This window comes from Myotis brandtii, unplaced genomic scaffold, assembly GCF_000412655.1.
Source record: "Myotis brandtii unplaced genomic scaffold, ASM41265v1 scaffold133, whole genome shotgun sequence".
NCBI lineage: Eukaryota > Metazoa > Chordata > Mammalia > Chiroptera > Vespertilionidae > Myotis > Myotis brandtii.
Window position 1 is genome coordinate 3,521,373 of NW_005354718.1, and position 16,292 is coordinate 3,537,664.

Genomic DNA, 16,292 nt, shown 5'->3' on the forward strand with positions numbered 1-16,292 from the left:
AATCTGGGACCCCCTCAGGGGATGTCCAACTGCCGGTTTAGGCCGATCTCAGGGATCAGGCTAAACTAGCAGTTGGACATCCCTCTCACAATCCGGGACTGCTGGCTCCCAACTGCTTGCCTGCCTGCCTGTCTGATCGCCCCTAACCACTCCCCTGCCAGCCTGATCGACACCTAACTGCTCCCCTGCTGGCCCGATAGCCCCCAACTGCCCTCCCCTGCAGGCTCAGTCCCCCCCAACTGCCCTCCCCTGCTGGCCTGGTCCCGCCCAACTGCCCTCCTCTGCAGGCCTGGTCGCCCCAAACTGCCCTCCCCTGCTGGCCTGGTCACCCACAACTGCCCTCCCCTGCTGGCCGTCTTGTGGTGGCCATCTTTAACCACATGGGGGGTGGCCATCATGTGTGAGGGGTGATGGTCAATTTGCATATTACCTCTTTATTATGTGTGAGGGGTGACGGTCAATTTGCATATTACCTCTTTATTATATAGGATACTCTAAACCTAGGCCATATTCAAATTTCTCTAATTGCCTAAAAATATCTTTTTATAGTTAGTTCAAATTAAGATCTAAATAGGTTTTACATACTGCATGTGGTTATGTCTTTTAAGTTTCTTTAATCAATTATTTGTTTCATTTCTTTATATCATTGATTTGTTAAAGAGAGTGGGCCAGTTCTTTAGAATGTACTATGTTTTAGATTTGTCCGTTTGATTCCTTGTAGTGTTATTTAAATTGTTCCTCTGTTCCTTCTATTGCCGATTAAGTAGAAGTTTTCTTCAAAGGCATGATTAGATTCAGATTCAGTTCAACCTTTTTATGAAATAAAATATTGAGGAACAGAGTATACCTGAGGCCACTTTGAGAGCTAGGACTATAGTCCACAGTTTCCTTTTGTTTCTACGAAGCTTTCCTTTGACACCAAAGAATGTAGGGGACATGACATTGGCCTGGTTTCTAATCTCTTGCAGTGCAGTAAGTGGGACTTTGCAGTCCCTCTGTCAGCAGGAAGTAGGGACTGCTTGCTTTTCTGAGATGGCTTTCCTTGTCTCCACAGTGTTTTCCTGAATCGGGATCCCTCTAGCACATTACCTCCTATATCCAACTCTACTGATCAGACATCAGAGAAAACCCAATCAGAAGAGTCTTTGTCCCAGGCTGCTTCTTATCCTCCAAGGACAGGGAATTTCAGCAACAATGTCCTCTGTTCCTTGGGTGAGGGGCAGCTCTGCACAGCCAGGGCGGCCATGGCCGGGAGGAGAGCCTGGGCCTCAGGGACCCGCTTCAGCGTGAGCTCTATGTCTTCCAGCAACCAGGAGAGGGGGAGTGGGAGTCAGCAGCCCCACTGGGTGGTATCCCAGAGCTTAGCCTCTCTGGGCCAACCAGCTAACATGCTGAAGCCAAGGGATGAGCCAGAGGCCCTCACGCCTTCCACCCAGGCCAGGAGGACTAAGAGACTGTCAGACTCTGGCCACGGACCAGCAGGGTGGCAAAAAGAAGGGGACCTTGAGACCCACAAGGCTGCTGACGGAGCCAGTTGCAGTGGCCCACATCCCCATGGACCCAAACAGGCAGCTGGGCATGGAAAGGCAGCCAAAACTTTTTGGAAAGAATCCCAACCACCTTCTCCAAACAGGGCATCGAAAGGGCAGAAGAAGGTGCTGGCAACTAAGGTCAGAGACATTACCAAAAAGTCCTCTCATTTGCCTCATGGCAGCCCTTTGAAGAGGCAACACAGTGCAGGGAGCCCAGACACCATGGCCTCACTCACAGATGCCGGCCCAGTGGAGGATCCCACAGGAGAAAAAGATGGTGATTTATCGGATGCAGATAGCAGTTACTCAGTGGATTCTCTCTCCTGTGTCTGTGCCAAAGCCCTGACAGAGCCACGGAAGCCAGGGAACCCCCCGAGGAGGGAATGGCATCTCCCAGAGTCAGAGAACACTGAAAGTGACAACAGCCAAATATCTGAGGACTCACTGACCGAGAAGGGGAACCAAAGCCCACAGGACAGCCCAGGGGACAGTTATCTTACCAATGGCCACGGCGACCCCAGGGCCAGAGCTAGAGCATCTATGAGGCGCTTCACCACATCCTCAGACAGGGGCCTGTTTGCCCAGGCTCACAGGAGCTTTTCGCTGGATAGCCTGATTGACGCTGAGGAAGAACTCGGGGAAGATCAGCAGGAAGAGCCTTTCTTCAGTTCAGCCGATGAGATGCCAACAGAGACGTTTTGGCGCCTGCAGACCTCCAGTCTGCCCGTAGTGAGCCAGGAGGCAATGTGCAGGCTTGGTCCCATCACCCACAGAAAAGGAGCCAGGCTAGATGCCATCCTGCCAATGAGCAGTTCATTTTACCTTGATTCCCAGCCCCTGCCCCGCTGTGCACAGCCTGAGTCGGAGGTGGAGGCAAGGTCCTCTGAGCAAGCCACCACTCTGCAAAGCATGCCGCTTTCAAGAGGGAGCCCTCTGTTGTCCATGGATTCCTGGTTTTCCTGTGACTCCAAGATCAATCCCAACAGCCCCCTGGGAATAGTGGGTTCTTTATGTCCAAGTCCTGATGTCCAGGAATTTCAGCCCAGTGGTCGGGAGAGGCCTGGATTCTGGCCAAAGATGGAAGAACTAAAGCCATCGGGTACAGAAGCAGTCCTGCCCTATACTTCCAAACTGCCCCCAGGTGGTGCAGAGCTGCCCTGCAGTGTCAGAGCTGTGTACAGTATTCCTGCTTCTGATACATCCAGGTTGTCCCTCTGGGGGTCATACAGGCTTCTTCCGTCTCAAGTTGATGGCACCTTTCAGGCCAGAGGTGTCTCTGACCCAATCCAGCAGGGCAACTCTGAAACATCCAACAACTCGAGTGTACCGAGCGTACTGCCTGCCTCCGCCACCTCATTTACTTACGTAGGCAGCGCCTGTGAGAGGGACTGGGCTGCCCTTCAGCAAAAGTACCTCCTTGAACTATCTCATCCTGTGTCGGAGGCCATAGGAGAGCCCAGGCCAGCTTTCACCTCCCTCGAGGAAGACTCTGGTTCCCTGACCCAAGCTTCTAGCAGAGGAGGAGATACTGTATTGGTAGTTGGTTCTGGGCTATCTAGCAGTTTGAAGTTCAACAACTTTCCTATCCATATATCCAAAATTAGGCATTTGAGGGCAGAGAAAGAACAGGACAGTTTGGGTGTCGAGTTAGAAGGCACTTCAGATTTCTTTACAACTAGTGAGAAAGAGGTGAGTTGCAGTGGAAATTATTCAGCAGACATAGAATCATTGACTTCTGGAGCTACAAATGCACAGGTCTTTGCAGCAGAGAACAAGGTGGCAAATTCCATGATGGGAGCATGTGAAATCAAACAGAACCACTTGGAAGAGTCCTCTCAGAGTAGCGGGAGGAAGCCTGGATTGATGACTTCCTCTGATGAATGTTTCTTCCTGAAGAACCCTTGTCACAGTAATGTCACCATGGCCACCAAGGAAGATCCTCGGCCCCAAAGTTGTGCTCCTCTCAGGAAGAATAGTATAGGCCTGGCAGGGCCAGTAAATCACAACAGCCACCTCCCCCGACAGGAAGAGGAGGCAGACTGCCAGGAGAGCTCCCAGGAAGTGGTGGGAAGACACGCCAATCTTTCCTTTGCCTTTCCGTCAGGCCCAGAGCTGTACCTGCACTCTGCTCCTTGGAATTCATGCCCGTCTTCCCTGCAGCCACCTCCCTTGGAAACATTCTACGTGACCAAAAGCCGGGATGCCCTGACGGAAACGGCCTTAGAGATCCCGGCTTGCAGAGAAGCCAGAGTGCTTTCCCCACCCCCCAGGGAGGCCTGGGGCTTTGGTCAGGACTACCAAGCCCTCCAAAATGTTTATTTAAAGAATAATTTGCCGGTGCTGTTACAAAAACAGAATGCCAAGATTGCCTCATTGCAGCAGGTCACAGTGGAGAGGCCACTTGATCTGAACACCACGGAGGTTAGTGGAGAAATAGGGAAATGCGCTGGAAGCCATAATTCAGTATATTTTTTTGTTGCTCAGAACAGACATTTTCTTACACCTGCCAGCCCGAAAGTATGTGAATATGAAAATCAATTTGGAAATTTAAATAAACACAGTCTTCCGGCACTCGAGGGAGAAAAGACCACGATACAGTCCGGTTGCACCGTTTCCTCAGACAGTTCTGGGTCTGGGAAGCCGCTTTCTGTTTGTGAGTCTCAAGCACGTGGGGAAGAAGGGCAGGAGCAGAACGCAGTCCTAGGACAGAGCCAGGCCTCTGATAGGGACAGACAGTCCCCTTTGGGGGCCAGGTCTGATTTCACCTGTAAAACCATCAGTTTAGGTTTTGACAAGGACATACTGGGGGGCACTGCTCGCTCTTTGAAGTCTAGATCAGCATATCAGAGAGTAAGGAGCCCAGAGGTAATGGCCCAGGATGGGAGTCCAACCCACAGAGGGGAATGGAAGAATGAAACTGGGCTTCCTGGAAAATCTCTCCAACCCAAAGACAGCTCAGAAGAGTTTAAGCAGCCATGGACAGAATCTACACAAGAAAGGTTCCAGTCAGTTATATACTCTCAGGAAAGAAACCTCACTGAACGCAGGGGCCCTGGAAAGTTGCAAGAAGTGTTAAATCCCAAAGAACCACCTTCTGGAAAGAAACAGAATAAAAGAGTTAATAATGCTGACGAAATGGCTAGGCTAATTAAGAGTGTCATGCAGCTAGAAAATGGTATCTTGGAAATCGAATCCAAGCAGAATAAGCAGCTATATGCTTCCCATACACTGGGAGTCAGTCATGAGTTTGTGTTCCAGGACAAGGAGATGGCTGATCGTGTCGTTAAGCCAGGCAGCTCTAGAAACCACCTGTCTTCTCCAGAATACACAGATGATACTGATTTTAGGGATGGTGACGCTGGAGAAATGGAGACTAGCAGTAGCACTGGGGAAGATCCCCAGGACCAGAAAATCATGCTGAGTCCCTTCAAGTCAAGAGACTGGGTACAAGACATTAAATTTGTGAGAGAGCATAATCCCCCAGCTGTATTAGACAGACCTGCCAGGGACCCTTGTGATTATTTAGGGATATGTACAACTCACAGTGAGTGCACCAGAACTTTTGTTAATCCGAGGAGAAGGAAAGCATTGGCTAGAGCTGTGCCATTCCAGCCCAGGCCCGAGTGGCCCTCTGAGGAGGAAAGCGAGGTGGTGCATGCATCAGCAAGCCCCAGAAGGCAGCCCCATGGCTTGGAAAGTCTTGAGGAATCGGAGACTATGAAAGCTTGTCAGGAAAGCCACGTTCCCAAACACATAAGTAGTTTTTACCCAGAGAAGCCAAAAGTTCAAGGCAGAGTTAACGAAATGACTATGCAAAGAGGAGAGAGCCTACACGAGCAATACAAAATGGTCTCATCGACTCAGAAATGTCTTAGTCCAAGCCAACGTTGTATGGGCATGTTTTTCAGCCAGGAGACAGGCTCATTGCTGAGTCAGCCAGACTCATCTATGGCTCCCCATCAAGACCTGAGTAACACCTTGCCCTTGAGTTCCCCAAGACTGCCAAGAAGCTATCTTCATGCGCCTGATACTATAGGCATCTCTTCAGTCGACTATGTGCTGGATCCTACAGTGTTGAAAATGCCTGACAGTCTCTGGGTACCTGAAGCAGGATGTCAGGGCCAGAGTGGAGTGCCCAGAAGCCACAGCCCTCAGGGAGATGTGCAAGAGGCGTCCTCCAGGGCGCACACTGCTTGCTGTGGGTCTGCAGTCTTCGTGGCCGTGGGATCTTGGGATCAATCTGGTGCACCAGAGACCATTCCCCTGGGGACTGAGAGCAGGAGATCAGCAAGCACCAGCTCCCAGGACCTGGGAGGGGGCCCCAGAAGCACCTCGATGGGCTCAAGTACCAGGGTGGATTCTGCTTCTGAAGCCAAGGTGGCTGTACAAAAAGGAGCAGAAAGAGCCAGTTCCCTTAACTGGGGCTCTAGCCCACTTAAAAAGAGGGTCAACTGTCCCTTAGAAGAGGGTAACAACCAGTGCAGGGAGGTGAGGCAGAAGGCAGAGGCGGCGGCCGAGGACCTTAGACCTACCGGTGCTACTTTCTCAGCAGCCGTGTCCCTGGAGACACACCCTGAGCCCTCTGCACATACATCCACGGGCTTAGCTGTGCTGGAGGAAATCAGAGAGACAAAGGCCCACGGAGAACAGCTTCATGACTTGGTGACTGAGGGCACAGTCCGTCCTTACTCTGAGACTTTATTAGAGCCTGCATGTTCTTCAAGGGTCCCTCATAGGCCTCAGTGTCAACAAACGGACCAGCCAGTGTCAGACAGGACCGGGAATGAGGGTGAAGCACAGGGGTTTCATGTGGCGTCTCCCTCTGCTGAACCAGGACATCTGTGGACTGATAAGAGGAAAGCCCTTAAGACCACACCCCTCTCTGGAGACAGCTTTCAGCCTCTGCCCAACACTGAAGGCAACAAAGGGCCACGCCAGCCCTCACAGACCTCCTCCCACGCTGACCCTGCTCTAGGCAAAAGCCATTATCCTGGAAAACTAAGGCCTTTTCTGAGAGCAGATGAGCAGTGTATATGTTATTCTGGCCCATTTGAAATCATGGAGAAAAAGCAAGAAGCAATTAGAATTTCTGCTGATCCTGTAGGCCCGGACAGTCTTCCTTCTTCAGCTATAGAGGAAGCCAGGAGGGTAACAGCAGGGAAAGTAGGGGCTGCCTTATCTTCTCAGGAACCTTCTGACAGTCCCGGAGTGAGTCAGCATGGGAAGAGCCAGTCAGTTCCCTGGGAGATGGCAGAGGGCATGCCCCCTGGCAGTCAGGAGAGCAACCAGGCACACCAAGAACCTAGAACTCTGCACACCACATATGGAGGAGAGTCAGGTAGCTTCACCGTGGCTGCACAGGGAGGAAAAACAACCTGTTTTGAAAGTCAGCTTGTGATCTGTAATGTTCAGAATTCTGCCAGTCTCTCAGGGGCTAACCAAGACCATGTCCAAGACCTCGAGGCTTCCAATGGCTTAGAAGAAGGAAGGGCACGTCCCAAACGAAGTAGCGTCCTGCCTGGAACCCTGAGAAGAGCTGAGCTGGCAGCTCCCTCACAGCAGTGTGTGAAGGCGGGGAGTGTTGGTTCTGGGCTGGCAGAAGCCTGCAGGGCTGGCAGCAAACACCTGGAGCCGGCTCCATGGCCAGATCAAAGACCTAGCCCAGATCCTGGGGGAGTGAGGGAGGAGGCCCTGTGCAGACGTCCACAAGAAACTTCAGATTGTGTTGTCTTCTCAGGGAGCACTGAAGGCAGAAAGACTCTCAGCCCATCTGGGGGGCAGGAAGGCAGCAGAACTCTTCCTTGTCAACAGCCGTGCAACCCTCAAGCCATTGCTTCTTATGCCTGTTCCTCCCCTTCCTCCACTTCACTGTGTTACAGAGATGGTGACCTGGGGAAGGCTGCCCCACAAACTCTCCACCCAGCCTGCAAAGTATCTTGCAGGGCCTGTGGAATGGATGAGAGAGGAGAGAGCTATTCCAGTGACCCCGATGTGTTCTTGACACATGGCCTTGAGCCCAAATTTCATGTGAAATTTGGGCCACCAGACAGCAGCACTCTGGAACCCTCTGCCACCACTTCTGTCCTCTCTCTGGCTCAAGGCTGCAGCTCCCCTTCTGCCCCAGACATGAAGGCAGGTTCCCTCAGCCCCTCAGTTGCTGCAGGGAATCCTGAGGAAAAGGTTGCCAAGAAGACGGCCCGTGCAGAGCTTGAGGCTGCCCCTTTTCCTAAAGGCGTGTGCTCTGAGCCACTGAAGAAGTTTCAGGACAGTTCAGTAGGTGGCCAGAATGCACAGGAGTCTCAAACCAAGCCAGAGCTACCTGCAACAACCAGGAGACAACACACCCTGAATTTAAGTGAAGGGTCTGTTGAGAGTGAGCTGCTGGTGGAACCACAGCATGGATGTTTAGAAAATGCTGTCAGATGCCTTCCAGAAAAGCCACAATTTTCCACCGAGTCCAGGGATCACAGTAGCTTGGATCCCCAAGCCAAATTTGCAGCCAAGTTAAAGCACATCTCGCGTCCCCAGGTTGGCAGTCCCTGGGAGGAGAAAATGCAGCAGAGAGAGCAGGCTTCGGGCGGTGGTGAAGACCCCGCCCAGCGCATGCATCCCCCACGTTCCGACGAAGGTGACTTGGATGGCTTTGAGATGAGAGATGCAGGCGGAGAGGAGGGGGCTGCAGCCAAGGCTTCTGTGCCCCAGATGTTCTCACCGGGCTTTAAAGACTCAGCCAGTGACCCCGTGGTGCCTGCTGCCCAGAGCCCTGGCCAGCCCTCTTCTGGAAGGGAGCAGCCGGCTCTCCCCCACAGGCGCTCACTTCCTGTCATTGCCATTTTCTCTGGCCCCAGACACTCCAGGTCCTCCCCCCAGCCACAGTTCTCTGTGATCAGCTCTTCCCGGTCTCTTCAAGAGCTGAATTTGAGTGTGGAACCTCCTTCCCCCACAGATGAAGAGACACAGGGGCCTAACAAATTGTGGAGCCCACATCCTAGGGGCCACTCCTTAGAAAAGTCAGCAGTGGGGACATCTCTGGAAGCTGAGGGCTGCGATCAGAAAGCCTCATCTAACGTCAACAGTAGCTCTGCTGATCACAGGCCCCTTCAACCTGCCAGCCCTCCTTACCCAACGCCTTCAGCTCCCTTGTGCATGCCGACCCCCAGTTTTATGACCTGCTGGATGTCTGGTACAGTGGAACCGACCCAGCAGGGAAAGCCACAGAGCCTGGGTGGCCAGGCCAGGCCAGAGAAGTGGCTTTCGGAGGCAGACAGAGGAGCATTGCACTTTAGCTCCAGTGACATCAATCCCTACGTTCTGCCCTGCCCTCCAGCGGGTCCTGCACCCATTGGCTGGAAGCAGTATGTGTTTGGCAATACAGTCGATGTCTCCTGTAGCCAGTCACCCCAGGGCCTGGTACCATCAAAAATGGCCGGGTGCTCCAGCATGGACAACGGCCTAGAAGACCAGAACTCCCCATTTCACAACCACCTCAGCACCTGTGCCAATTCCCGAGGTTCACATGAGGCTTGGGAAGTATGGGATTCTTCACTCGCCTTGGGGAACCACCACATCCTGAAGGACCCTGACGGAGCGGCCCCCGCTAAGGGTCCTGATGAGAGAGCCCAGTTCCAGGGCCCCGCTGCTGAAGCAGGCCCTCTGCGGAGTGAGTCCCCCTGGACTGAAGGAAGTGCTACAGGCCCCATGGATGAGATGCTGCTGCTGTGTCCATCAGAGGCGGGCGGCCCTGGGGGACAGTCCAGGATGAACACCTTGGAGCAGGGCACACAGACCTTGGGCTGCAGGTTCCGCTGGAGCCACACGGACATCGCCTCTGCCCATTTGGAAGCCAGCGCAGTGCCGGTCTCTGATCTGGCCTCCTGGGCCAGCATGCACAACCTGTCTGTCCGCCTCTCGAAGCTCCTACACAGCACCTCGGAGCTGCTGGGGAGTCTCTCGCAGCCAGGTGTTGCTGAAAAGCAGCAAAACACCAAGAGGGAGAGCCCAGATGAGGCACCCCAGACCCTCATGATGGACGGCTATACTCAGACCACCATGGATGAGGGCGTCCAGACTGACCTGGCCTCCCCACCTCTGCACCTCCAGGCCCCAGAGGCCAGCCCTCAGGAGGTCAGTGTGGTCCTTGAAGTGCTGGGCTCAGGTATCTCCACCACGTCTCAAGAAAAGGGACACGACCTGGGGACAGTTCAGAAGAGAGAGGCGGAGGGAACAGCATGGAAAACAGCACGGCCCCCAGACCTTCAGGAAGAAAGCACCCCCTGCTGGCCCCAGAGCCCTGCAGTGCCCTCACCCCATCTGAGGGTTCAGAAGGCCCCACTTGGGCAGAACCTCCCTTTTGTGAGCCCCCAAGCTTCTCCCGATGCTGCCCAGCCACCCGGCGCCCAGCCCAGTGAACCCTCCTGCCTGGCTGTCAGCAGCCCCAGCCTTAGCCTCCCTCATTCCCCAGGACCCTGCGCCAATGCTGCGGAGTCTGTCGGGGAGCCCAGGGTCCCGAAGAAGTTGTGCCCCACAAGTGCCTTGTTGGTGGACAGGGCCTCTTCCCCGATACTCGCACTTAGTGCCAGCACTCAAGGGTCAGAGCTCCCCCTAGGCTCTCTGTCTCTCTCCACCCCCTTAGCGCACCCTCTTGAAGGCCATCAGAAGCTTGTCTCCAGCCCAGACCTTCCCCTCGACTCCCCCAAGCCTCCAATGGATAATTATTCTCAAGCCATTGACGAGGCAGGCAGCCCACAGCACAGCTCAAAAACCCAAGTTTGTTTTCTAGAGCAGCCCCATCAGCAGCTTCAGCCCCAGTCCCCCTCCGGGGTCCAGAGCAGACTGCCGCCTCTGCTGCTGAGGATCAGGAGTCCGAGACCGGCCGAGGGCTTGGTCCCCGAGGACGTGGCTCCCCTGGAATGTGGTCCCCTTTGCAGCAGCGGGCCAAATAAATGGCAGAGCAGGACAGAAAATGGGGGTGAGAGTTCAGCATCTGCAGTGGAGCCACAACCCACTGCCAACAATCCCTCTTCGGGGGAAGGCTGGCAGCACCTCAGTCCCTGCCCTGTATCTGAGTTGACTGATAAAACAAGGCTCCAGGGTTCTACCTCTGGCCCAACCGAGGCCTGCCAACCTCAGGGGCTGCTGCGCCCCAGTTCCCAGACGTGCATGGCTCCTGAGCCCCAGCATCACAGCCTGAGGGACCTCCCAGTGCATAACAAATTTAGGAATTGGTGTGGGGTTCAGGATGGCTCTCGTGGGGAGCTGGGAGTGACGGGGTTGCTGGGACCCAGACATGTCAGCACTGAAGAGCAGGGACAGCATCCCTCACAGCCTCCGGGCGCCCAGAGCCAGGACCCTGCGCGGTCCCAGAAGGAGCAGATGCCCCTGCAAGTTGGGGCCCAGAACCTCCCTCTCAGCACGGAACTCGCAGAAGCGAAGCTGCACCACGGCTTTGGGAAGTCAGATGCCCTGCTCGAGGTGCTGCAGAGCGGGACAGGGGAGGCACTCACTGCCCAGGAACCTGTGCTGTCCACCTGGGAGGAGCTCCATGCCCGGTAAGGGTCCCAGCCTGGAGTGGGAGGGCGAGGGGGCCCTGAGAGGAAAGAACCAAGGCTACACGCTGGCTGTTCCCTCTCCTCCTGCTCAGTTCTGGGATCTTCCAGGGGTCAGAGGTAGGTTATAAAATGGAGAAGGGCATTCATGGCCAGTTTCAGTGAATCAATCATGTTTTATCTCAGGCAAAAACAAACCATTGAGTGCCTCCGGAGACAGCGGGCTGAGCGACTTCAGAACTTCCGTCGGACACGAAGCCTCAGCCCCCAGAAACAACTGAGCTTCCTGCCTAACAGGGACCTCCCCACCCGTAACCTTGACTTACCCAGCAGGCGCCGAGAATACCTGCAGCAACTGAGGAAGGATGTTGTGGAGACAACCAGGTACGGGTGGACCCAGAACCCTGCAGGGAGTAGGTTCTGCGTGGGGTGAGGGGGTTGTGGGGAGCAGGGCCTGAGTCTTAGTGTCCTGGAGGCTGGAGGCTGCAGCTTCCTCTCACAGGAGCAGTTCCAGGAGTGGGTCTTCTGTGCCTGTGGACACGTGGAGGTGGCTGCGGGAGATGGCGCAAAGGGAGCAAAGGATGTCAGGAGGAGGGGGGCGAAGGATGAACAGAGTAGCTATGGCATAACGAGACTGCAGGTCTGAGCCTCCGAATGGGATACAAAATCAAACTGAAGACCCTGTGGGCAAAGAGAGGATGGCTCACCCAAGAGTGGTGTTACACAGAAAGTAAAGGGATGGAAAAAGGTATTTCATGAAATAAGTAGCAATACTTATACCAGGCAAAATAGACTTTAAAACAAAAGTCAAAGAAGGACCCAGCTGTTCTACTGGGCATTTATTAGAAGAAACTCAAAACACTAAATCAAAAAGACAAAATGCACGCCTCTGTTCATTGTAGCATTATCTACAATAACTTAAGTGTCCATCAGTAGATAAATGGATAAAGAAAAAGTATTGCATACATGCAATAGAATATGACGTAGCTATAAACAAGAATGAAACCTTGCCATCTGCAACAACATGGATGAACCTAGAGAGAATTGTGCTGAGTGAAATAGTCAAAGATAAATGCCATATGATTTCACTTATATGTGGAATCTAAAAAACAAATGAACAAGCAGAATAGAAACAAACTCATAGATATAGAGAACATTTTAGCAGTTTCCAGAGGAGAAGGAGATTGGGAAATAGGTGAAAAGGGTGATGGGATTAAGAAGTACAAAATAGCCCTAGCTGGTTTGGCTCAGTGGATAGAGCATCGGCCTGTGGACTGGGGTGTCCCGGGTTCGATTCCGGTCAAGGGTTGCGGGTTTGATCCCCGCCCCAGTCAGGTTGCATGTGGGAGGCAACCAATCGATGTGTCTCTCTCACATCAGTATTTCTCTCCCTCTCCTTTCCCCTCCCTTCCTCCCTTCCTGTCTCTAAAAATCAATGGAAAAAAAACAAGTGAGGATTAACAAAAAAATAATTTAAAAAAAGAAAAAGAACTTCACTCACCATGACCTCGCAGATCCAAAGCTACAATCCTACATTGAACCCTGCTAATGATTGCTGCCTAGGAGGAAAAGGAAATGTAGTAAGATACATCTGGATTAGCAAAATTTTCCCATTACCAATAACTTTATTGAATGACCTGCCATCAGAATTCGAGGATCTCAGGACAACTGAAATAAAACTTTCCAATTTTAAGCAAAAATTTTTAAATGACAATTTTCTGCTTTTATGGTGCATATAATGGTTTCATCCCAACTTCAAAATATAACTTTCTCTACTTGGATCCCTTCATAAACCTTAACTCTTCCTAGCTTTTCATGAAACACAGAGTGAGCATCTCTAAGCAATGATCCTCTGTATTCTATTAACTATGATTTTCATCCATATTCCTTGGTTATCTTTTCCCTACTTTGGAAGGGAGATTCCCTAGATAAGGACCATGAGTCAGTTAATATCTTGGTTCAGGATATCACACAAAGTAATATTCAGATGTTTTTTGTTTTGTTTTTTTATTTTTTCTTTAAAACATATATTTTTTATATATAGTACAAAATAGTCATGAGGATGTAAAGTACAGCATAAAGTATATAGTCAATAATATTGTAATAACTATGTATGGTGTCAGATGGGTACTAGACTTATGGATGACCACTTTGTAAGGTATATAAATGTCTAATCGCTAGGTTGTATACCTGAAACTAGTATGCATGTCAAGTATAATTGAAAAATAATTTATTTAAAGTTAAAAAAAAAAAGTGGTGTTGAACAGGCCTGGGGTGAGCAGGCCATGGCCATCGCCCACCCACCGTGTTAGAAGGTACCTCTCTGCCCCTCTGGTCCTTCCCAGGAACCCAGGGTCGGCATCAAGGTCTGCTCAGCCACCCTCTGACATAGAGCTGATGCTAAGAGAATACCAGCGTGCTCGTGAGGAGGCCAAGGTGGTGATCGCCCGGGCCCGGGACCGACTGCGGGAGCAAACGGAACAAGAGAAGCTGAGAATCCGCCAGCAGATCATCTCCCAGCTGCTGAGGGTGGGAAACAGGTTTCAGGGTAGGCCTGGAGCCTGGAGGCAGACCTCAGATGGGTCGTCTTCACTGGGCTGCCTCAGGCATGGGCTGTAACATTTGACCCCTGGTGCCAGATCAAAGCTGTGTTCTCTGTCTTTGTGTCATTCTCATCAGACCAGCTCCTGTCGCTGGGCCAGAGTCTGGGAGGAGGCTGCCTTGGTATAGAGTTGGGGTGGGGGTGTGGGGAGGTGTGAGGGTGTGAGGCTGAGGTGGAAGGTACTGGGGGTGATGGGATCAGGGAGGTGAGAGGACTGGATTTGGGGCTGTGGGACCTGGGTAGTGAGGGTGCACCAGAAGCTGGTTGACGGTGATCTGTCCTTACCAGGAAGAGGAAAAACTACACACCCTGGCCACCTCCAGCTCCCTGTGCACCAGCTCCAATGGAAGCCTCTCTGGTGTCACCTCTGGCTACAACAGCAGCCCGGCCTTGTCAGTCCAGCTCCAGTCCCCAGGCAGTGTGGTGAGTAGGCAGATGCTAGGTATAAGCTCACGGCCAGGGCTGCTAAGGCAAGAGTTTGGGCAGGAAGTTCTGCCTCAGGTCACTGCTGACACTTGATGGATGGTGGCTTTGGCTCTTCCTCTAGTTCTGTCTTTCTCTCCCTGTTCATTCAACAGCTGCTTGTTTTGTAAGTGTTGTGTTAGGCATTGAGGGTGCAATAGTGAGCAAAACTATTCTTGTCCTTAGACTGTTTGAAGGATAAATATTAAAGAGCTTATTTTATAACTAGAGGCCCGGTGCACGGATTCATGCACCAGTGGGGTCCCTCAGCCTGGCCTGAGGGGATCAGGCCAAAATCAGCAGTCCAACATCCCCCGAGGGGGCACTCTGAAAAGTTGCTGTTGCTCAGCAGCTCCTGCGTTGAGCGTCTGCCCCCTGGTGGTCAGTGTGTGTCATAGTTGCCGGCCGGTGGCTTAGGCTTTTGTATATATACATTATTTACTGTTGTATGGATGAAGGGATGCTAAGCCAATGTGAAAGGTGGAACCTGACCTAGTCTGGAAGCTCAGTAAAGATGCTCTGAGACTGATGGTGAGAGAGAGATTCTGCAGTGAGAGCTCAGTGCTGGTGGTGTCCAGAGGGCCCACAAGGGAGGCTCGGAGGGAGGAGGAGTTTGAGGAACTAAAACACTTGTTTGGTTGGAATGTAAAGAGTGAAATGGGAGAATGACATGAAAAAAGGACCAGAAAAGGCAAGATTATGTGGACTCTGTTGAGAATTCTGGGCCTTTCTAATCCATCTGATCATGTTACTTCCCCAAAGCTGCTGGAAAGCCTTTAAGTAGGGAGAGAAGGATGAGATTGTGAGAAGGGGGCAAGAGCAGCTCTGTAGACCATGGCAAAGCCGAGTGAGAGTTCATGATTGCTTGGGTTAGGTCACTTCTGGTGAAGATGAACTGCTGTGGTTGCACAGAAGAGAAAGGGTCCACGGGACTGACTGGATGTGGAGGAAGGGAGAAGGGAGGGTTGTGAACAATGCATGCTTTGGGTTTGTCGACAGTGACATGAGCCCTGGAGGCGGACAGGTTTTGTGAGGGAGATCATGAATCTAGTTTTGTATTTACTGGGTTGAAAGCACCCGTGAGAAATGCAGGGGCTTGTTGGAATACAGATCTGGAGCCCAGAGGTGAGACCTGGCTGGGGATAGAAAATTTGAAATTCATTTTATAAAGAAAAACTTCACATAGTAAAAAATATATAGTTTTCAAACAGTAGCCAAGGACACACAGTGTCAAGTGCATATTTCAGTCTCCTGTTTGCCCTCCCCAGAAGCAGGCATTCATCCTGTTGGGTATATATTTCCAGAGATAGTCTGTGCATCTATGAGAATATGTCTTTTCTAAAGCACGTGAATGGAAGCATACTGTACTCACTTTGTCCCTTTGCTTTTTTCCTTTAAAAATATTTGTTAGATCTTGAATATCAGTGAATCTAGTGCTGATTCACTCTTTTAAATAATTAGTGTTTCTTTTTTCTCTTTAATTGCATGTTATTAAATGAGATGTTTTATATAGATAATATGAAGTGGAAAAGGAAAAAAATATATACATATATAAGGGCATATAGGGAAATACCCATCCTTTTCCCCAACTGCCTAGTCCGTGTCCCTCATCCCACCCAAGAAAACAGTGGTGTGTGTTTTGGGGGGACATCTCCCTAGATAGAGTGTCTTTTGCATATAAAATAAGCATATTATGCCACTGCTCTTTATATATTTTTTCCAATCAATATATCATTACATGACAATGTAGAGAACTTTCTCTTTTTCTTTGTGATCCCATTGTAGGGATGCATTGTAATTTATTTAATCCTCCATCTTGGATTGTTTTCAGTTTTTTGTTATAAACAGGGCTGCAGTGAATAGCTTTGTGCATGTATAGCTTTCTTACATGTGCAAATATATCTGCAGGATAAATGTGGACTTGTTCTACAAGTATATGCATTTGAAAATTTGATAGATACTGACAGATTTTCCCTCACAGATACACTGATTTTTACTCCCACCAGCAACAGGCAAGCGTCCACCTTCCCCCCATACTCTTGCTAACGTGTTATTAAATGTTTGGACTGTTGAGCCATCTGTTCATACCCTTTGCTCATTTTTTTCTTCTTTCTTTTTTTTTTTTAAATATATTTTATTGATTTTTTTACA

General features: G+C 51.1%; 1 protein-coding gene across 1 annotated transcript in view; it reads left to right on the forward strand.

Annotated features, from left to right (window-relative positions):
• The window catches only part of STARD9 (StAR-related lipid transfer (START) domain containing 9), a 107,589-nt gene that overhangs the window by 73,332 nt on the left and 17,965 nt on the right, over positions 1 to 16,292 (forward strand). Inside the window, exons 22-25 of the mRNA XM_005860343.2 lie at positions 1,055 to 11,080; positions 11,264 to 11,461; positions 13,423 to 13,606; positions 13,968 to 14,102. Of these exons, the coding sequence (XP_005860405.1) occupies positions 1,055 to 11,080; positions 11,264 to 11,461; positions 13,423 to 13,606; positions 13,968 to 14,102 (10,543 nt within the window). The remainder of the gene's footprint in view (positions 1 to 1,054; positions 11,081 to 11,263; positions 11,462 to 13,422; positions 13,607 to 13,967; positions 14,103 to 16,292) is intronic.